Source organism: Camellia sinensis, chromosome 4 (genome assembly GCF_055761805.1).
Source record: "Camellia sinensis isolate YWXY chromosome 4, ASM5576180v1, whole genome shotgun sequence".
Classification (NCBI taxonomy): domain Eukaryota; kingdom Viridiplantae; phylum Streptophyta; class Magnoliopsida; order Ericales; family Theaceae; genus Camellia; species Camellia sinensis.
Window position 1 is genome coordinate 112191971 of NC_138964.1, and position 22836 is coordinate 112214806.

Below are 22836 nucleotides of genomic sequence, written 5' to 3' on the forward strand. Positions count from 1 at the left end.
GAAAATTATTAAAATCAAAATTTGTGTAGTGAATTTTTAGTAACAGGTTGTGTTTTTGTCGTTGTTAATATATTTGGCGACAACATATTGTTTTTGTCGCTAAAAGTTAGTGGTTATTCCAGGAACATTTAGCAACCAAAACTTACTCGTCGCTAAAAACGTGATTTTTAGCGACCAAAGTAATTTTGTCGTTAAATAGTACTTTTGGCGACACATTTATTTGTCGCTAAAAGTACATAGCCTATCCAAATTTTAACCTTTTAGCAACAAATTGTAATTTTATAGCGACAAAATATATGATTTTTGGCGACAAATTTTGCTTGTCGCTAAATGTCTACATACGATGACAATTTCTGATTTCGTCGCCAATACTTTTAGTGACAGGGCTTTGGCGACAAGTTGTATATTTTGTCGCCGATTCGTTTGGCGACGGAATTAGTACTTTTGGCGACGAAATTTGTGGGTCGCCAAATGTGTTTTTTGTTGTAGTGACAGCTCCAAAATCAATCACAAGAACAGAGATTATCACAGCTCCAAAATCAATCACAAGAACAGAGAAGACACCATAAATTCTCTATAAAGTCTTATATAAACCATCCTTGCATCTCTTGAAAAAGCTCTAGATTTTGTTTCTTACAAAAATCAGTCCAAAAATTCCGAACATACCAGTCCCGAAAATTAGTTTCAAAATCAGTCCAAAAATTAGAATAGATCAATCCCGAAAATCACAATATCAGTCCGAAACTCACAAAATCAGTCCGAAACTCTCACAGTGTGAGTGAGTGAGAGTGAAAGTGAGAGTGAGAGAGAGAGGGAGAATGAGAGGGAGAGGGAAAGAGAGACGAAGAAGAGGGAGAGAAAAATACCTGTTTGTGCCGCTTCTGTTTGTGCCGCTGCAGATTCGGAACTGAGAAGATGAAGAAGTCTCCTTTTAGGTCACTTTTGTTTATTCACTTAAAAGTCATTTAAAAAAAAAAAAAAAGACAGATTCGAAACTCTCACAGTGAGAGTGAGAGGGAGAGGGAGAGGGAGAGGGAAAATGAGAGGGAGAGGGAAAGAGAGACGAAGAAGAGGGAGAGAAAAATACCTGTTTGCCGCCTCTGTTTGTGCCGCTGCAGATTCTGAAATGAGAAGATGAAGAAGTCTCTTTTAGGTCAGTTTTGTTTATTCACTTAAAAAAAAAAAAAAAAAAGATTCAAAACGACGTCGTTTTGATAATAAATTTATTGGCGACGAAAATAATTTTGTTGCCATAAATAGCACTCACCTTTCAGCGACTAGTTTAATTCTGTCGCCAAAAAGTCGAAAATTGGCGACAAACAGTTTCATCGCCATATATTAATTTCGTCGCCAAAACGTTTTTAGCGCTCCCGCGCGAAAAATTAAATTCGCGCCAACCATTTTTCGCGACGAATTGAAATATTTGTTGCTAATGGTGTATTTTTTGGCGACCAACACGTATATTGTCGCTAAAAAAATACAATTGGCAACCAAATTCAATTTTGTTGCTAAAAAACGTCGCAGAAAATGCTTTTTGTTGTAGTGGAAGCTAAAGATTTGAGGGAGATTTATGGAGAAAACTCAAGAATTGGGTTAAGGTATGTAAAACTCAATTAAAACTCTTGGATTAACTCATCTTTTGTTTGAAATCAAGAATTAATTTGAATGTTTAAAACCTAAATGAGCTAGGGTTTTGAGTTGAGGGTTTGTTTGAACTAGATTCAAGAAATTGAGCTTTGATCTCTTTAACTTTGTTTGATTTGAGTTCAATCTTGTGAATACCTCCTGAAATGAGCTCTAGATTGTTCATACAACAAAGATTTGTGTAAGGATCATTCATGTATGCCTTACATTTTGGACATTTATCCAACCTTGTATTTTCCTTCCAATAGAGTACACAATCATTTGCATAAGCATCAATTAACTCATATGACAAGCCTAAATCACGAAGTATTTTCTTAGCTTCATAAAATGACTTTGGAACGAAATTATCTTTTGGTAAAACTTTTGTTAAAAACTCCAACAGTGTGTCAACCGACTTATTGCTCCAATGGTTTGTTACTTTCATATTAAGCAGCCCGATGACAAACTTCAACAGGGTGTAATTTGTGCAACCTAAGTACACCTCATGTTTGGCATCATTCAATAGTTTATCAAGCGTCTATACTTCCTCATTTTGGGGTGCATCGTTGGGTTCTCCTCTTATTCGATCTTCCACTAAGGCATCAATACCACCTAAAACCTTATCTTCATCAATTGCCATTTCATGGTGAGCCTCATTTGATACATGAAGTTCACCGTGCTCATGCCAAATAATGTATGTTTGCATAATCCCATATTGAAGCAAATGAATTTGCACATTTTGAAGATTTTAGGAATAATAGTTCACACAGTTCAAATATGGGCACAGAATTTTACCTTCTTGGTCAACAACTGCAATTGCAAATTTAATAAATGATGTCACCTCATCAATAAATGGCTGATTCATCATTCTATCAAGCGTCTTACCCAATGCAATCTAACTCTTGTCCATGTCTAATCACAAATGAAAGATCAAGATTTTTTAATTTGTTTATGTTATAAAATGCATCATGTGTACTATTAACCTATTCCATTTAGGAATGCACAATGTGTATCATACAAAGAAAATGATATGACTTCGTCTATTTCTAATTAAAATCCGTGAGTATCTTTCCTTAGTTCTCCAAGTATATAGCATAGATTGAGATGAAACATATTTAAGTAGTATAGTTGCAAAGTACAATGTTGACTATTTAAGTAGTAAATTGTTTGAATTTGGCCATCTACGAAAAACTTTTTTTTTTTGGGTGATAATTAAGTCATAAAATAGAACAGTGAAAACCTTACTACACAGCTACTAAACCAACTAAACTAAGCTACGAGAAAACAACCTTATTACACAACTACCATAACAGTAAGCACCAAAAGCACACAACAACAGAGCAAGTACAGGGCCAGACCAAAGTTACTGTTGCTCACCAGGTCAATGACAGATTGCAGCAACTGCTTACCCACAATGCTAAAACAGAACAAATTATGAACCAGACCATCCCAACAGATTATGTACCAGACCATTGAGAGCAGCAGGTGCTCTCCATGGACAAAGTTGCTCAGACTAATCCACAAGGCAATTCTTGCCTTAATGGTTTCACATAAAACTTCAAAATTAGGCTACATCCCATTAAACACACAATCATTCCTCTGTTTCAAGTGGTGGGGACTGCAATGGGTCTCACCAGGAATAGTTTAGAGTTTGCTAAATTGGTGGTATGGCTGTAGACAAAGGAAAATGGAAAGGAAGTTATGGAGTGTAATCCCATTTGCTATTTCTTAGTTGATCCTTACTTCATGTTATTAGTCTCTCTCTCTCTTTCTTAGTTGATTCTTAAATAAATTCTAATTTATCTTAAGTATACAATCAAATTATTAAAATATTTTAAATGAACAATTCATTACCTATTTTGAAAAGTTGAAGTCTTTCAGTAATGGTTTCACCCACAAAGCAGTCCTAATCTTGATCAACTCACAAAGCACAACAAATGAAATAACACTCCAAATCTTCCTCTCTATCGTCATCATCTTTCCTCCAGCTCCACTCAGTGGACTATTTACTCCTCAGAACCCATAACAGTAAGCACCAAAAGCACACAACAGCAGAGCAAGAACCATGGCTAGACCAAAGCTGTCGCTATTCACTAGGTCAATGACAGAATGCAGCAATTGTTCATCCACAATTTTAAATTTTGTGTCATTGATAATGCTGTTAGTGTTTTTAAATGAAAATAATCACTAAATTGATTGAAATTAACTCACTGAGGTTAGCAAAATTTATAATTTTCTATAAAAAAATATGACACATGCCATTTATATGACACAAGGACCAAAGTACCAGGACAATTGCTGCAATTTGCCCTTATCTATATTAAAGGGATCTCAAAAGTAAAAAATAAAAAATAAAAAATTATAATATTAAAAAATGTTCACTAAAAAAATACAGATTAAAAATTAAAAATTAATTATTGAAAACTCCATACTAAACAAGGTAATGTTTTCTATTTTTTGAAAATTAAAAAATTATTATTATTTTTTCCTCCCTATTTTTTCTCACAAAAAAATAGCTACATTAATTATATATATATATATTTTGTGGAGAGGGATTTTGACTTTTGATTTTTCTAAAATGGGTGTTCTAGACGGAAAATGTAGAGTTGGTTCAGACAATGAGAAGGAGTGCTTGGGTGCAAGAGGGGGCTTCCCTTTGAGAAAGAATAGTCGGTTTGCATAGGGTGCCTTCTTCGATAATAGCTTCAATGCTGGCATGCACGAAGGGCTCAAGTGTGAGACATAAGAGAAGGGCTTTAGTGCGAAATAAAAGAAATGGTTTATAGAGTGTCTTCTTGCGTCACGACTTCAATACCTGTGAGAGAGGAGTAGGCTCAAGTGCAAGAGAGAAATGAGGTTTTGTAGAAAGTGTCTTCTTGGGTCACGAATTCAGTGTCCGTGTACATGAAAATGAGTGATAAGTGTCAGAGTGTGCCTCTTGAGGTCACGGTTTCAGTGCTCCGAAACACAAAACCATGGCATTTTAGTAAAGAGAAATAATTAGTGATAAAATATTTTTGTCTCCTTAAATACAAGAACAGAGAATTTATTATTAGTGACGAAATATTTTTGTCTTCCACAACATAACCTTATGAGACGAAAAATATATTCGTCGCACAATCAATCAGAATTTATTAGTAACGAAATATTTTCATCTCCCACAATTTATTCTTCCAAGACAAAAATATATTTGTCGCTCATTCAATAGAAAGATGAAACGGCATCGTCTGCATGATGGAGTGTTTATTGGTGACAAAATATTTTCGTCTTCCATAACTTATCATTCCTAGACAAAAATATATTTGTCGCCTAATAAATGGAAATATGCAACGACATTGTTTACTAGGTAGGGAATTTATTGGTAACGAATTACGTTCGTTGCAAAAAAAAAAAAAAAAAAATTTTGTGACAAAAATGTTCATCTCCAATGAGCTAAAATAATTCCACTCCAATGCAAATGAAATTGGCACCTCATTTTTGCAGACGGAATTTTGTTTTCGTCTCCTATACTTTTGAGAAAAATTAAAACAAATGACAAAATTAATATTTTGTCATCTTTGGGTTAAATTCAAAAAAAAAAAAAAAAAATTCATCACCAAATTTCGTCACAATAGCCTAGATTTCTTGTAGTGCTTTGGCTACAAAATAGAAGAAAATAAAGTTTAATTTATATTTGTTTGGCCACTAATGTAGGATTCGTTTGGAAATTAACTTTTTTTAAGCCTCATTTGTCAAGGTTAAAATAGGTAAAATGTTAAAAAAATTATTATAAATTGTTATATTATTATTTTTTATTTTTTTACACGTCTTTTATAAAAAATAAAAAATAAATTAAAATAATTAATTTCTAAACAAATTAGTGATTTTTTATTTACTTTTTATAAAAATACACTTAAAAAAATAGAAAGAATGAATTTACTTTTTGTATTGAATTTTTTATTATTTTTTACTTTTTAAAAGCAATTTCCGCGCATGGCATAATGTCAAATTTTGCAAAGGAGCAAAAAGATAATTGCATGTAGGCTCCATTTGGAAAAACTTCTGGCTTTTTTTGGTTGGGATATGATGGCTTTTAGAAAAAAAATAAAATGATTATAGTTTAGATGTGATATTTTATCTTATTAACTAAAGTAATTCATTTTGTCTTTTTATGTTAATTTGTCAGTCCTACAAATTAACCTTGTTTGGGAAATTGCCTATTTTAGTTAGCTTTTTGGTTATTTTCTAACTAAAAAGTTGAGTTTGAGAAGATAATTGACTTTTTTTGGGGGGTTAATTTGATGGTTATAAGAGAAAAAATAAAATGATTATAAGTTGGATATGACATTTTATTTTGTTAGTTATTTTAATTTATTTTGGCCCTGTTTAGAAAGTGGGTTTATAGCTTTTTTTTAGGCTAAAATCCATAACAAGATAAAATATGTTAAAATAGTCAATAAAATAAAATATCACATCAAATGGTAATCATTTCACTTTTTTTAATCCAACCATCTTCCCAAATATAAAAATTTTAACCTATTAAAATAGTTAAAAACTAAAATAGTCTATTAAAATAGCCAACTTCTTAAACAAAACCTTCGTATTTATTGGCTACTTTTGCCTGAATAGCCTTTTCAAACAGGGTCATTGTGTAATTATTAGAAACATAAGGAAAAATGCTGTAATTAATCACAAAATCGAAATCACACACGCAACGCAACGCAACCAGTGAGCCGCTCTAAAAATCAGTGCGGCTCAGTGCAGTACTGGGTGCGTGCAAGGTCTCTCTAGTCTGTGCGCATCTCTTAACAACCAAACTGTTTAAAAACAACCAAGAATAAAGGAAGGAGGGAGGGAGTGAGAGAGAGAGAGAGGAGAGAGACTTCACGAATCTCCCATTTTGGTTAAACCTCTGTTGAATCTGAAGCTTCCATGGCTTCGATCAACCCATGAATTTCATTCCAATCTGCAGAATTTAGGGTTTCTCTCTCTCTCTCTCTCTCTCTCTCTCGTATGTTTGATTTTGTTTGATAATTCCTAAAGATTGGTTGGTTTTCATTCATTTCTGAATCGCTACAAATATGGGTTTAGGTTGGATTTTGAACTAAAGTAGTTTGAAGAATTGGGCTCTTGAAAGGCGACCCCTTTGGTTTGGATCCAAAGATATAATGGTTGTGGTATTTTGGAACATCTGGTTGTTTTAGGGGGATTGGAAAGTTGGGTTCTTTTTTTTTGAAACGGTTTAAAGTCATGTTCTACGGTGCGGTGGTGTGGGATCCATATCTCATTGTTGCCCAGATTGTTTGCCTTCAATGCTTATACTATCTAACACTTGGAGTTTTCATGGGAATTCTTGTTGGGACTCGTGTATCTCGAATGAGTCTAGTGTATTTCTTTGATTATGCTACTGTCACTGCTTCTACAATTACTGGTTGGTGCGTCATTGCTGCATTTGTTCTCAGCTCGTTTTCTGGGTGAGAATCATCTTCCTTTAGTTTTTTTTCATTTAATTTATCGGTATTTGGTGCTTCAATTGCCATTTTTATAGGTTTCTTCTCGAACGGATACGGATACGATAGAACCAAAAAAAGTAGGACATCGGTACGGCTAGGATACGTTTGTGATAAATAAAAAATAAATAAATTATTAGCAGTGAATTATACATAAGTTCAAGAATGTTGAGAAATCACAGTAACTTTATGATGCAAAATACTAATTTTTAAGAATTAGATTAATTTAACGTAGTAGCTAGTTTAGTTTTTAAATTTTAAATAGGTCTTGCAAATATTTCATTTCAATATCAAGTTTAATATGTTGATATTATAATATCAAAACAATCCACAACTTGACCCAATGTTTTTTCTTTTTGCATTAGTCAAAAATATTCTATACAAGTTTATTTGTTTATTTATTTATTGATATTTAATTTTACTATTATTATATTATCTTATTAATCCTTACTTCTATATAGCTATAGGGGACATGCATGATACAATGAAAATATGTCAATTTGATGAATTCTATTACTTTAGCTTACTATGCTATTTTTATAAAAAAACTAAGTAAAGTATTGTAAAAATATTTTATTTATCTTCGCAATTATATTATATTGTGATGTTATGCAAGAAATGATACAATTCTAATTTTGTAAAAGGAGTAATATGTGACTTGGAACATTTGATACTTCAAAATTAATTAAGAAGTATCTGATAATATGTGACTTGGAGTATCATATACTTCAAAACTAAGCATCCGATACTTCAAAATTAATGAAAAATTAATTAAGAAGTATCCGATACTTTTAATAAGTATCTGATACGCATCCGTAAGTATCCAAGGAGTTTCGCTATCCGATACGGATACGTCTTCCTATTTGAAGTATCTGTGCTTCATAGGGTTTCTTGAACATCTTGATTTTATGTTTATAAACTTAGTCATATTCTTTGCTGATTCTTGATTTTTCAATTTTAATGGGGAGAAATGTGTAGATAAAGGATTCGTGAAAGTAATTCAGTTGGACCAAGTTGAATTGGGCCTATTAAATAAATCCATTTATAGGTCATTGTGCTCCATCTTGGTGGATTTTGTTGTTAAATTCAAAATCATCATGTCATGTTTCATAGCCTTAACTTAAGCAGTTATATTTGGAGCTTTTCCTTGCTCTTGTACTTTCCTCCAAATTGAGCCATATAAACGTGCTCATTGGTACTGCGTTTGAGTTGAGTTTCCTCACCACCGCTTATGATTGTAGTCACAGGTGATTGGTTACTGTTGCATATGACAAAATTTTTGCGAGTTACTTTCTTTTATCTTCTCCTTGAAATGCAATTACATTTCTAGTTCTATTGACTCCATCTTTCTCTCTCTGAAATTATACTGTTCTCCCCTGTCCGAGTTGTCGACTAATTGAGATTAACAGTAAATGTGCAATTATCCTTTGCCCATTTACATAACCAGATTTCCATGTCTATATTTATGACTCAGGTTTATTTAATCCTTTATACAATCACTATCAGTGGAATAAGTAAACTTGATTTCTTATTATTATTTTGTAATGGAATTTCAACGAAAACCACCTGATTGAAGACTCTGAGAATTTTACATTTCTTATGACCTAAAAAACCCAAATTAAATATTGTTTTCCTTTATTTTTGTGGCCAAAGAACCCCATTTCTTCTCATCAAAAGCCCACAAACCCCTATCTTGCACCTTTCTACACCCAAATCTCTCCAACCCATCTCTCTGCAAACCCACATGCCCTTATGCCCCCGCCTCCTCCTCTCTTTCTCCTATGGTACTACTACCGCTACTTCCTCCTCTAACCCATAACAACAAACCGCCAAACCTCCGCCACTCCAATCACCTACCACAAACCAGATCAGTCAAGAGCCAAAAAAATGCTTAATGAAAGCAAAACAATTGACAAAACTTGGTATATATATATATGTGTGTGTATGTATCATAACTTGAAAGCCTTTTAATGCTTCTGTTAACCAAAGAAGACAGATACATTGAAGTGGCGAAGGAGTCTTCTCTCTCTTGATCCTTTTCATCAAGGATGATAAAAACTTAGTGTGTATATATATGTGTGTGTGTGTGTATGTATCACAACTTGAAAGCCTGTTAATGCTTTTTTTAAGCAAAGTAGACAGATACATTGATCAAGGACGATAAACCATTTGGAATTGATTTAAAAAATCCCTACCGAACAATAAACCCCTCTTTATCTTTCTCTTTAAGTGGCAACCTAATTTAAAAACATAAAGCTTTTTGGTCTGAAAGATTAGAGAAGAGTCAATTCTAGAAAGAAATAGAGAGGGTTCTATGTTTTGTTGATGGGTCTTTGTTGTTCCCTCTATCTTCTACTCTCTAATTTGTTGCTATAGGCAACTCTAATTAATCCATCACAGACCTCCCTCTGTGTTCAGATGGAGATGATAGCAGCCGTTGGAGGAGAAGAGAGACGGTGGGTGGTGGTTGAGAGAGGGACAGGTAGGTAGTGGTGTGGGTTAGAGAGGGAGGAGGTGGTGGTGCGGTTGAAGAGAGAGAATTGGTGAAGGAGGAGGTGGCAGTCGTGGTGGTGTCGGTGGAGGGAGGGAGGGAGGGAGGGAGGGGAGGGGAGGGGAGAGGAGAGAGAAGAAAATGAAGGGTGTTTGTTTGAGACGACAATATTAGGGTTGGATTGTTTGGTTTTGAGGACGTATAAAGTTGGGTTGCTTAGTTGTTAGGAAATAAGGTCAATTTTGGTATTTAGTTCTTAAATTTTGCCGACATAAGAGATTTCCATTACCACTTCTAACAACTGGATAATAAAGGGGAGATGAGTGTAGATTTTCAGAAAAAGCAAAAGAAAACAATGTAATTTCAAAAATCATAGGGCAGGCCTTTGTAATTGTCAGAAATGTCATGGGAAGTCCTTGTAATTGGCCATTTTTGTATGCAAATCTTTTCTTGCTAAACATTTTATGTTTTTAGGCATGGGTGGGTTTAGAAACATATAATAATAATAATAATAAATTTTTTTATATTTTTTTATTTTTAATATTGATTGATTGAATTAAAAACATGACATAGGGAGAGTGGGATGTTTGAGATATGAAAATAAGAACGGTTAACTAGTTAACGGCGTTACATTAAGGGAGGTTGGGAGGAAAGGGTTGGATGGCTGGAGAGAAACAAAGAGAGTTTAAGGAGTCTTTTTTTATGGAGATGATAGGGAGTCGTATGGGTTTAGGCTTCCCATTTAATGAGAGGGAGTACCAGAAAGGATTTTTAAGGGAATTCAAAGAAATGAGAAAAAGGAACATAGTAAGGCAACTAAATAAGGTTGCCAAGTAGAAGAGACAGTGGCAGACTTTGGGAAGTTTCTATAAGCTTTAACTTCAATTGAAACACATATACATGCAATATATTCTAATGCCTAAAAATTGTTGTTACCTAATTTAGTAAGTCCTGATTAGGATCAGACTAGTTACAATGAAGCCAATATTGGGCTCGGGTCATTCTTGCAATTGCGGGTTTGGAATGGGCTGGACTTGGGTTGCTTGTCTGGTTTGGCTTGGCTAAAGTACACACTTTTAGGCTCAGTGTTTGTTTCATGTGTTTGCACTTGAGAGAGAGAGAGAGAGATTCTCTTCCCTGGTGATATATTGTCAACTTAACGCGACTGGCTTTTGAGTTATAAAACTGCATGGCAATTCAATCTCTTGCTCCAAGCTACTCATTAATATACTTTGTTAAAATCCACCTACTCTCCACCTACTTCACCCACTTAAACCTACTCCACTAAACCTAACCCACTACACCACTACCACCTCACCTACTCCACTAAACCTAACCCACTACACCACTACCACCTCACCTACTCCACTAAACCTAACCCACTACACCACTACCACCTCCAATTCACCTACTCCTTACCTACTACACACTCACCCTCTTCTATATATAGGAATCATGAATCATTGTAATAGACATCAATATATCAATCAATAATAATACATACAATTTATTCTCTCTCTTTCTCTATACATTATTTCTTACATGGTATCAGAGCTGGTTTAAAACCTAGTATTTTCGCTTCCCCGGCGGGCGGCAACCTCACCTTAGCCGCCCGCCGGACCTCAACCTATTCCGCTGATAAAATCAACAAAGATTTGTGCAACTGTAGTCATGTGTGAGGCTGATGGAGAAGAATTCTTCACCTCATATGACGAGACAGTCTGGAACTGGAAACACTGCAACATTCTGCTCTGGAATTCTGCAGCAGCTAGATTATAGCTTGGTTGAGTGCCAAGCTTTGGTTCTTCCACCCACTCTTGAACTTGCCCAGCAAAGTGTGAAGGTTCATGCTTGTGTTGGAGGGACTAGTGTGCGCGAAGATCAGCGCATTCTCTCCAGTGGGGTTCATGTTGTTGTTGGTACTCCTGGTCGTGTGTTTGACATGTTGCGGAGACAATCACTTCGCCCTGTTTACATCAAAATGTTTGTCTTGGATGAAGCTGATGAAATGCTGTCACGAGGTTTTTAAAAATCAGATCTATGATATTTTCCAGTTGCTGCCACCCAAAATCCAGGTTGGGGTGTTCTCAGTCTATGAAGCATGGACACTCCAAAAATGGTGCCGTGGCAGTGTCCGACACGCGGACACGCCGGGGACACGGGGACACGCCGGGGACACGTATGGGACACGCCAGATGGCGTGTCCCTTTAATTTAATGATTTTTTTGGAAGGGGACACGGCAGGGACACGGCGGGGACACGCGTGTCCATATCTGGACACGCCATGGGACACGGCGGGGCTCTTTTTCAAATTTTTTATATTTATTTGGGGTCAAAGAATAATATTTAAAAAGTTAAAAAAAAAAAAACACACCAACGGGCAAAGCCCTAATCGAACAACTAGGGATTAAATGAGTAAAATCAGACCTGCGAAGCCCTCCTCTCTCTCTGTCGAAGCCTTCTGAAGTCGATCGAAGCTCTCTCTCAGTCGCAGCCCTCCATTGTCGATCGAAGCCCTCCGACGTCGATCGTAGACCTCTAATCCAGTCGTCTCTGTCTCTGTTTCAATCGATCTAGTCGTCTTCGACCCTCGATCCACTCGTCTTCGAAGGTAACCCTCTTTCGCCTCTGCCTCTCTCTTTCGCTCTCTCTCTGCTCTGCCTTTGTTCGACTGAGACAGACTGATTTTTAGTTTTTTTTTTTATTTTTTTTATACGTTTATATTTAATGGTATGTAAGACTTATTTTTATTTTTATTTGTTTATATGTTTATATATATATATATATATATATATATATAAGACTTTTTTCTTTTCTTTTTTTATAATTATATGTTTATATATATGTATATATAAAACTGTAGATAAAAAATAATAATTATAGGTTTATATATATATATATAGTATGTAAACTCTGTTTTTTATTTTTTATTTTTTGTAACTAAAACATTTTTATATAACTAAAAAAAACATACATTTAGAATTTAATATAACTAAATGAAAAATCTTACTGATTCTCTATCATTTAGCACTAAGAACTTTCAAATGCTGAATTTTCAAAATTCAAAAGCCAAGGAGAAATTTTTATATATGTTTATATATATATATATAACTGTATATAAAAAAAATAATTATAGGTTTATATATATATATATATATGTAAACTCTATTTTTTATTTTTTATCCTTCTAATGTTAATGTTAATTTATAGGAAAAATGTTTAGTTCAAATTCTGCCAATAACACACAATCTGCCTTTGATGTAATACGAATCTACATAACACATAAAAATATATATATAAAAAAAAAAAAAAAAAAATCGCCGTGTCCCCTGCCGTGTCCGTGTCCCCATTTTTTGGAAATTCCCGTGTCCCGTGTCCGTATCCGTGTCCGTGTCCGTATCCGTGTCCGTGTCCGTGCTTCATAGTTCTCAGTTGCTGCCACCCAAAATCCAGGTTGGGGTGTTCTCTGCCACAATGCCACCGGAGGCTCTTGAAATCACCAGGAAATTCATGAATAAGCCTGGAAAGAGAAAAAGCTCATGCTAGGATTTGCGAAGTGATTCGCTGCAGGAATTTTGGCTTTGGATGAAACCCTTACCATACTCCACTCATTCTCTCCAACTGTTCTAACTTTTTATTTTTATTATTATTATTATTATATCAAATAATCAATGCACTCATGTTCCCCACTAACAGTGTCCACTTTTGACCCAAACCATTTTCAATCCATCATTTCTCCTTCACCTTTTGCACCCCACTCACCGACTCTCTCTCCACTTTATCACATGGGTTTGTCCCTCTCTCTCCTCCATTTGATTTCAAAAATCACTTATTTTTATTTATTTTTTCCAAGTCACTTTTCCTCTTTTTTAAATACCCCACTTTATTTTGAAACAATCGCACTGATGTTTTTCATATAATCCATCTATAAATATTTTTTATCTATTTTCTTTCTCCCTTGTTTTCTTTCATTTTATTTTTATTTTTTCAACAAAACACTCCCAAAAAAAAAAAAAAAAAAAACAACATTTTACAAACTTGTCATTTCTTCATGTCGGGGATCAACCCCGATCAGCATTTTACACCATAAAAAAAAAAATAAAAATAAAAATAAAAATAAAAAAAACACAAAACAAAACAAAACACAACCAACACAAATCGGAACAGTGGGATTTTTCTTCTCGCCTATTCCGCCGGTCTTTTCTTCTTGCCACCGTCTTGGGCGGCCCTTGCCGGTGTTGCCTCCGTGTTTCCCACTCCACTGGGCATGATCACTACTCCCTGCTCCTCCACTGCAGCATATGGCGGCCCTCCAAATCGGAACATAAAACTGGCCTTCCGCTTCAGTTCCTTGTTTTCCGCCTTAAGCACACTTATCTCTGCTCGCGCATCCTTATACATGCGTTGGAGCAGAGCCAGCTGGGAGTTTAAATGCTGCACCTCATTTGTCCTACTCTGCAGCCGGTTCGACAAGTTTGTGACCGCTGTCATGCTTTCCACACATGCCTTCAGAGTATACTGATTGGCCTCCACATCCGACTGCACTGCCATTCTTTGCTCCACCGACCGCATCGGAAAGTTCAACGGAGTAAACTCCGGAGCGCTTGGTTGAGTTTCCAGTGCCACCGCACCAGTTCTCTCTCTTGTTGACTCGTTGAGGTCGGGAAAGAGGGTGAGCAACCCGCGGGAAGACGATGAAGCCATTTTCTGGGCAACAGAGTGTTACAGAATATTACAGAGTTTTTCTCTCAGAACTCTCTCAGCCACACGAAGGATTTTTCAGAGGTTTCTCTCAGTTTTTCTCTGCCTCAGCCTCTGCCTTCGTCTTGGTTATATAGCCAAGGCAGCCACGCGCATCGCGCGCCTCTTGACGCCCGACAAACTGGCACGCCTTTTCATGGCACATTTTTTGATAAAGTGGACACGCCTTTTGATGGCACGCCTTTTGATGAATTGGGCACACTTTTTGATGGCACGCCTTTTGACAAAATTAGGCACACCTTTTGAGGGTGCAACTTTTTCAACGGTCCGACAAGACCCCATAAACTGTCCCGACATTAATTCCGGTTAGCTCCTTTATGGGTCCGACAAGACTCTGTAAACTGTCCCGACATTGATTCCGTGTTAGCTCCTTTAAGGGTCCGACAAGACTCTGTAAACTGTCCCGACATTGATTCCGGTTAGTTTCTACAAGGGTCCAGCAAGACTCCGTAAACTGTCACAACAACTGTCACCACATTGTCTGCTACAACGGTCCGACATGACCCCATAAACTGTCTTCTACATCGGTCTGACACCGCCATCCAGTGTCCTCTACACCGTTATGACACCACCATACAGTGTCCTCTACATGGTTATGACACCCCCATACAGTGTCCTCTACAACGTTATGACACCACCATCCAGTGTCTTCACCAATGGTCTGACACGACCATACAGTGTCTCTTATCCTCTTTTATTTTTATGTATTTTCTTGTTTTGTTACTCTCTCCAAACTCAAGTTGGTTAGTTCCTATCCCCCTTGAGTTTGCGGGGGGCTGTTAAAATCCACCTACTCTCCACCTACTTCACCCACTTAAACCTACTCCACTAAACCTAACCCACTACACCACTACCACCTCACCTACTCCACTAAACCTAACCCACTACACCACTACCACCTCACCTACTCCACTAAACCTAACCCACTACACCACTACCACCTCCAATTCACCTACTCCTTACCTACTACACACTCACCCTCTTCTATATATAGGAATCATGAATCATTGTAATAGACATCAATATATCAATCAATAATAATACATACAATTTATTCTCTCTCTTTCTCTATACATTATTTCTTACATACTTCTTTACTGACCCAAAAGTGAAAACTCAAAAGTTAAACTCTCTAAGCGGATTTTACCACCAGTGATAAATGTCGCTCAACAATCAAATCAATATAAACATACTGTTTGGTTTATATACTAATTCCTTGCACTAAATTTGTTTGGAAAAGAGTATTTATATTCTTTAGAGCATTCATAATCCTTCATGCTAGAGTGTCCACAATATTTATTTGTTAACTTGAACATTTTTTGTTTCAAGCAGAGCTGTTTATATGCTTTATTTTATTGAGAGGTCAAAGAAGTGCTTAGATTTCTCAGCTACTCTCTACATCATCCACCTCTTTGTATGCATCATATACGGAGGTTGGCCTTCATCAATAACTTGGTGGGTTGTGAATGGGTCTGGAGTTGCAGTGATGGTATTGTTAGGTGAACGTTTATGCAAAAAACGTGAGCTGCGAGAAATACCCATAGCGAGATATCGTTCAAGTAAGCCATTGCCTTTTTTCCTTTAATTTATTTATTGCTTTTGATTGACTACCAAAAGGAGATATCTTCTGTTGTCTTCTCTTTGCTTCTCGTTTTTCTCCACCCCTTTTTTGGTCAAATTTTATGGCTCAGATTATATTTTCTTGTGTTTTATTTATTTTTAGTATTTTCGGGTATCTGTTGCTAATTCTGCTGCTTCTGTTTGTGTACACAGTTAGCTTTGCACATCAGATCATATGTTGTCGTTTTTGCTCAGCTTGAATTTTTCATTCAAATCTTGAGTCTACAATATTTCCTTTCAATTTCTACAATTTTATTGATAATGTTTCTCTTTACCTTTATCAGTGAAGCATGTACTTCTATTTTGTTTGCATTCAATTTACTAGATTAGATGTCTTTACTCTTTATAGGGTAGAGGTTGTCCCAATTCTTTCTAGATTTAATCATATTCTCCCAAATATGGAGCTGCATGATTGTTCCATTATGTATGTATATATATACGTGTGTGTATGTAGATAGAGCTATGAAGCACAGACATGGACACGGATATGGGACATAATGATTTCAAAAAAATGGAAACACAAATACGGCAGGAGACACGACAAATTTTATTTATTTATTTATTAAATTTGCTATGTAGATTAATATTAAGTTACCAAACAATTAAAATTAATAAAAACTAACATTAATTAAATATATATAAAAACCACTACATTTATGTTTATAAAGGCAAAAAATAAATAAATAGAGAAATTAAAAATATATTAAAATAATTATAAATACAGAAAAATGTATAAACTTGTAAAGAAAAAAAATTATAATCCCAACTACTATGCACCACAGGAAAAGTAACCATTGGACCAGCCCACCATCATCATTGTAAGCACTACACAAAAAGCAACCATTATTATGAGTACCCAGCAGCCCACCATCTTTAGTGTTTAATGCTTATCTTGACTTCTTCCCCGTCTTCTTTATTTAATACTTATAATAAAAAAAAATAAAAAAAATGCAGAGGAAAGAGAGAAGAGGGAAGCGAGAGACGAGGGATGAGGGGGCGAGGCACGAGAGGTGAGAGAGACAGACGGGAGGCGAGAGAGAGACTTACTTGACTGATTGAGGTTGTCCACATGGAGGTCGACTGGGATGAATTCTTCTGGCATGTTCAACTTCGAATTTGAGGTGACACCCTTCCCTTCTCTTTCTGTTCTGATTTTGAGATTTAGGGCCAAAGCTCTGAACTCTCTGTGGCGTGATTTTGGCATGCATGTTCCTGACGTGTCCCTTGCAAAAAAAAAAATAATAAAATTAAAGGACCATGCCATTTGGCGTATCTTGTACGTGTCCAAATGTCCCCGGCTTGTCGGACACTGTTGGCACCTATTTCGGCTTGTCCGTGCTTCATAGAGATAGAGAATGTACACCGGGCAACTTATTTTGAACTTTTGCATGTTTTTTCCATCTCCTAGTTACTTGGTGATAGCTTCCAATTATTGTTTAGGTACTTCTACTACATATATTTTGATGTAGGACAAGAATTCTTGAATATCTTATTTTTCTTTTATGTTCTTTGATTCATATTTTGGTTTGAAGATAGCATATTTTAGTTCAAGAATTAATCTTTTTATTGTTTTCCTTGATTAGCAAGGATTAGGCTAGTTGGTTGTTTCCTAAATTTTGATCGCTTGGTCATGATGGCTGAGCTCTTTGCCACCTTCTAGTGGGTTGTCTAACCGGTACCTGGGCTGGTTATTCCTACTCAAGGTCCTTGGTATTGATGCACATTTGTACTTTTCCAACGATCCATGCCAAAAACTTATCAGATGGAGTCCTCCATGGAAACCTAGAAGCCCCATTTTCATGCATGCTACACAACATGGGACTAATGTTGCCAAGAGCTCCCACAGGCCTTTTACACTAGTATATATGTATATAGACAAACGGTAGAGATAAGGCTAGGCTAATGATTTTGATTGAAAAAAATCAGAATTTTTTAAAGATTTTTACTTTTTAAGTATATTGAGATTAAGTGGATCTAAAAATTAAAAAAAAATAAATTGATTAAAATATTTTAAAACAATCCACGTGAGTAGTAGGTGTGAGTTCTATTAGCTGAAAGATAGTTGTTCAACATGTGAAGAGTGCAAGTTCTAGCAGCTGAAAGATAGTTATTCAACACGTTTCAGCTGCTAGAACTCGCACCTGCTGCTCCAAGACTTGGTTTATTATAAATAGCTATGTAAGCCTAAGGGTAAAGCAACTTTTCATTAATAATATTAAGAGATTTTCTCCTCCTTGTGGACTAAGAAGCATGAACACTTATTAGAAGGTAATGCATCGTGTGCAACACTGACACGATACAACACTCATCCAACACTTTCCAACACATGAAACACATTGCACGTTTGAATAAAATAACATAGAACTCAATGATAAAACAAAAAACAATTTAAAATTATACTTATTTTCCTCCTTTAGAGTTTAAAATTTATTATATTCTCCGGGTGCGAAGGGAGTTTTCTCGGTTTCATTGTTTTATCGGGCTTTGATTGGTTGTGTGGAGAGAGAGACTTTCCTTGGTGGAGTATTTGGCTGGCAGGTGTTGGAACCGTTTTGCCACGGTGTGATTCCTTTGGTTTTGGCCAATTGTAACAAAAAATATACAAACTTGTTCTTGGACGGTCCAATATCTTGAGTGTTTCAATTTGCCAACTTCTTGTAATATCTAACAAAGCCTACGGAAGACGGGAGGCTTTATTCTAAAACTAGGATGGCACCTGTCATCGTGGCCATACATAATTTCTAAAACGTAGTCATGTCTGGTCAATGCACTTTTACCTACATGGTCTATGACCATTTTGTTGGCGTTGGTAATCTTCTTATGATGATAACACTATAATTTCAATTGCCTCATCATTAGAGTTTGATAAAAAATCCTCAATATCTTCACCGAAGTCCATAACGACCAATGGACTACTAATAGACATACATACGACGGAATAAAAAACTACAACCTTCATGGAATTTTTTTTAGCACAGTAGCTGGAAAAGTAGCAAATACACCTCTAAACTTCGAGACTTGTGCTTTCAACTTTAAATACTTTGCATAGAACTTAATCATTCACCTAACTTTGGGCCTTGGAATTAACCTAATCACAAACACATAGTGTTGTGTCATGCCGTGCCAGTGCTGGACATTGACGCTCATTGGACAATCCTTGACATATGTCAGACACGCATCTAAATGTGTATTATTATTTTTATGTTATGTAGAATTGGACACACTTTGGATAGATGGGGGACACACGTGTCTATTGTTTAGAGACACACGAAACACATTGCAATGGTGAAATAAAAAAAATATATATATTTATATATATATAAGTTTATTCTTATTAATCTCTCCTCCAAATTTTTTAATTTATGAATTCTAAAGCCTATAGCTTCTCATTTGTTTATGAAAAAAGTTTTCTAAAATAGTTGTCAAGACATGTTATTCAGCAATATGTAGGATGCAGAAGATAGTTTCTGGGGTTAATTACATTTTTAGTCCCCATAGTATGTTGTTTGCGTCATTTTGGTCTTGAATGTTTAAATTGTGTCAATTTAGTTTAACAGTGTCTATTGACAGGGTTAGGTTGGAGACCAAACTGAAACACTTTTTATACACTGGAGATTTTAACAGCATCTATTGACAAAGTTAGGTTGGAGATTAAACACTTTTTATATATTGGAGACTAAAATGGCACAATTTAAACATTGATGACCACAATGACACAAACAACATACTTTGGGAACTAAAAATGTAATTAACTATGATACAATAATAAATAAATGTATTTGTAATGTCAAAAATGATCTAGATATTTTTTTCGTGTATATATGATTGTATTATTTTGATATAAATGTATTTATGTCCTTTGTGTATTGTGTAATGATTTATTTTTAAAAAATTGTCCTGACACATGCCCATATCATGTCATCAGTGTCCATTTCTGCGTCTGTTCTCTTTAAAGGTTAACACTAACCCCAAAATGGTGGTTGTCCGGAGAATTTTTGCAATTGATTCTAGAAATCCTGCAACTTAGCTTTCTGGAATTCCATCCAATTTCCAGCCCTATTTGTAGCCATATTTTATTTCTTTGCAAATCCTAAATTCTTTTTTCTACCTTTTTCTTAACCCTGATCCCATTGCCAACATGCAACACAAAATCCACACATAAGTGTTATTGGGTGATCAAGTTTCGGAAAAAAGCTGTCCTACATCACTTTGTTTAGCCAACATTATTTTTTATTCATTCCCAAACTGAGCGCACAACAGATTGTTATGTTACATCCTGGCTATTTATTTACATTTCCCAGTGTGTACTAAAATAAGGACATTCTAGGATTTCTATTTAAGTGAAAGTCTCTACATTACCAGGTATTTGCTCAACTGCTTTATACTAAGAAACACATGCACTTCTAAGACGGTTGCGCGACACCAACACAACACGACACGACACTAACGGGACACTTCTTGACCCTTGTCAGGCACACCTCAAAATATGTCCCAGTAGCTTTTAAAATTTTCTAGACTTGGCCGCGCTTTAGACACCTGGAGAACACATGCACATCGCTTAGGCACAGATGAAATACAACACAAATTTGAGTAAAATAACGTGAAATCCAATGATAAAAGAAAAACTATGTAAATTTATACCTATTCTCATTCTTTAGAGTTTAGAAATTAATGTTGTGCATAGCATTTTGTTATTGTCTTTGAATTAAATAGCATTATTCGTGACATATAAGAAGTGCTTATCCTTATATATGACATAAATAAATATATAAAATATATGTTTTGTGCGTGTCACGTGTCGTATCCTAAATTTTTTGAAATTTTACATGTTGGCATGTCGTGTTACCTATTTGTGTCCATGCTTCTTAGGATTTGTAAATCGAGAGACTGATTATATTCTCATGACCAGTCAGCCTTAGTTAATCGAGAGACAAAATCAAGTTGCAAATCTCAGTTGGGCCCCACTTAAAAAAAACAAAAAAAAGGAAAGGAAAAATATGTGGGTTGGAGAAAGATGCTGAAGGAGCTTGACTAATTTTTCTTAATGCCATTATCTGCACTGTTTGATGGTCAACGCTGTTAAGCTTTCTAAGGTGTCCTCTCATGCCAAGATTCAATTTTGTTCTCTGTATTCTTACAATAATGTTTGTTTGTTGTGACTAAAATGGATAAGTTGGAAGTGTAAGCCTTCATGGTAATTCAATCATTGTTTGGATGGCCTGTTGACCTTCAGTTTTCCACATCAGCATTTCATTTAGTAACTATGTGGAAACCCTCTACTTCAAGTGAACTGACACTTCTTTTCGTGGATTTTGATGTTAATTCTTATATAGCAGCAGGTGCACACGCAATGCATGTGCAAAAATATATGTAGTTTATGAATGAAGAAAATGAATAGAAACCGTCTGTCTGTGGAGTTTTAAATGTCTAAATCAATCGGCTTTGTTTACGTGGCAATTCTCAAACTCACCAATTATTATGGCTATTTTTGGAAAATATAAAAAGCATGACAAAGAAAGTGTTCACAACAGCTAACTTGCACCCTTGATTATATAACAATGGTATAGACTTGAACTTACTATTGAGACCTAGTTTTTGGAGGTCTTGTGCATACTAAAGAAAAGTTTCATGGGTATAAAGGAAATTGTTATTATCAATTATAATGCTATATGGGTTCAATATTTACATGGAGCAATTTTTTACAAGCTTAATGTCAGCATAACTAATTTGAGAGTATTTCTATGCAGATGTTTGACTGATGAGGGAACAGGCAAGAACAGATATCCTCGCAGGCTTATAATGGCTCTGTTTTTTCTTTGCCTGGGAGAAACTCCTGGATAAGATGCACGACTCATGAGGTTACAAATTCACTATTTTATTAGATTATTGCTAGAATTCTCTTTACGGCGCATTTGTTTTCTCTGCTGGAGGCAATAGCGGGCCAATAACAATTTAAAAGTGCTTATAGATGAAAACAGAGGAGTAGAGCTCGGTAAGCATTAAGATTGTTGCGGAACCCTGTTTGTATAATTTGGGTGCTTTTGAATCAGATGGTGTTTTGCTGTGCTGGTAATATTGTTTTGGCATTTTATTCTTTGAAAAATCATTTCAATGAGCACTGAGATCTGCATGCTGAAATGGCATTTTTTGCTAATTGCTTGTGATTTAAAATTTTGTCACAGCTGAAGAAGTTATTCTGAGTTGCTTGATCTTTTTTATTGGTTAAGTAGTATAAAGTACCATAATACCTGTCATGTCCAAAACATTTAGGCAGTTTTTACACTGTTATTTGCCTTGAAATTGATACTCACTTCCTCCTCTGATACTGTTGTTAGTGCCACAAACAGGTGATGTCTCATCAGATGGTTAGGAAAAAACAAAAACACAGACAGATGAGTTGGTGGGGATATCTTTACTTGATACTAACAGCCCGTTTGGAGTGGGTGATTATGGGGAAAAGGGAGTTTGTTTTTTCAAATCATTTGTTTGGGTAGTTTATAAGGTGCAGAATTGAGTGAGTTTTGTCTTAAAACCTATGAAATCTCTTCAAAATTAGAGAAATTCGGAGTGAATGGAAATAAAGTTCATGGCTATCAGTTTTGTCCTTGAACCAATTTATGAAAAGTAATTTCCATTTTTACTGTTCTTACTAACATTATAATTATACGACATTTGAGCCCTATTTGATAGGCAGATTGGAGGGGAGATTGATGGGGGATTGGGATTGGTAGTACCGTAAAGTCCACATGAGCCTCGCATGTTTTTTAATTGTCCCTACTTCATGTTTGGTTGACAAAATGAATGGATTGGTAGTACCAAGTTATTGCTAATCTTCCAAAATGTTGGGATTGT

The 22836-nt window shown here is 35.5% G+C and overlaps 1 protein-coding gene across 1 annotated transcript; it reads left to right on the forward strand.

Annotated features, from left to right (window-relative positions):
- The first annotated feature begins 6301 nt into the window (after positions 1-6301).
- LOC114300595 (uncharacterized) lies at positions 6302-22138 on the forward strand. Its single transcript, XM_082865981.1, has 3 exons — positions 6302-7076; positions 15697-15923; positions 21732-22138. Exons 1-3 carry the CDS (start codon positions 6853-6855, stop codon positions 21737-21739), a joined length of 459 nt encoding a protein of 152 aa, XP_082722107.1. The 5' UTR covers positions 6302-6852; the 3' UTR covers positions 21740-22138.
- Positions 22139-22836: the final 698 nt, after the last annotated feature.

Coding starts and splice junctions, on each gene's coding strand:
- LOC114300595 (XM_082865981.1), top strand. CDS start 6,853: ATGTTCTACGGTGCGGTGGTGTGGGATCCATATCTCATTGTTGCCCAG. Junction 7,077..15,696: donor GTTCTCAGCTCGTTTTCTGG/GTGAGAATCATC, acceptor TGTTTCAAGCAG/AGCTGTTTATATGCTTTATT.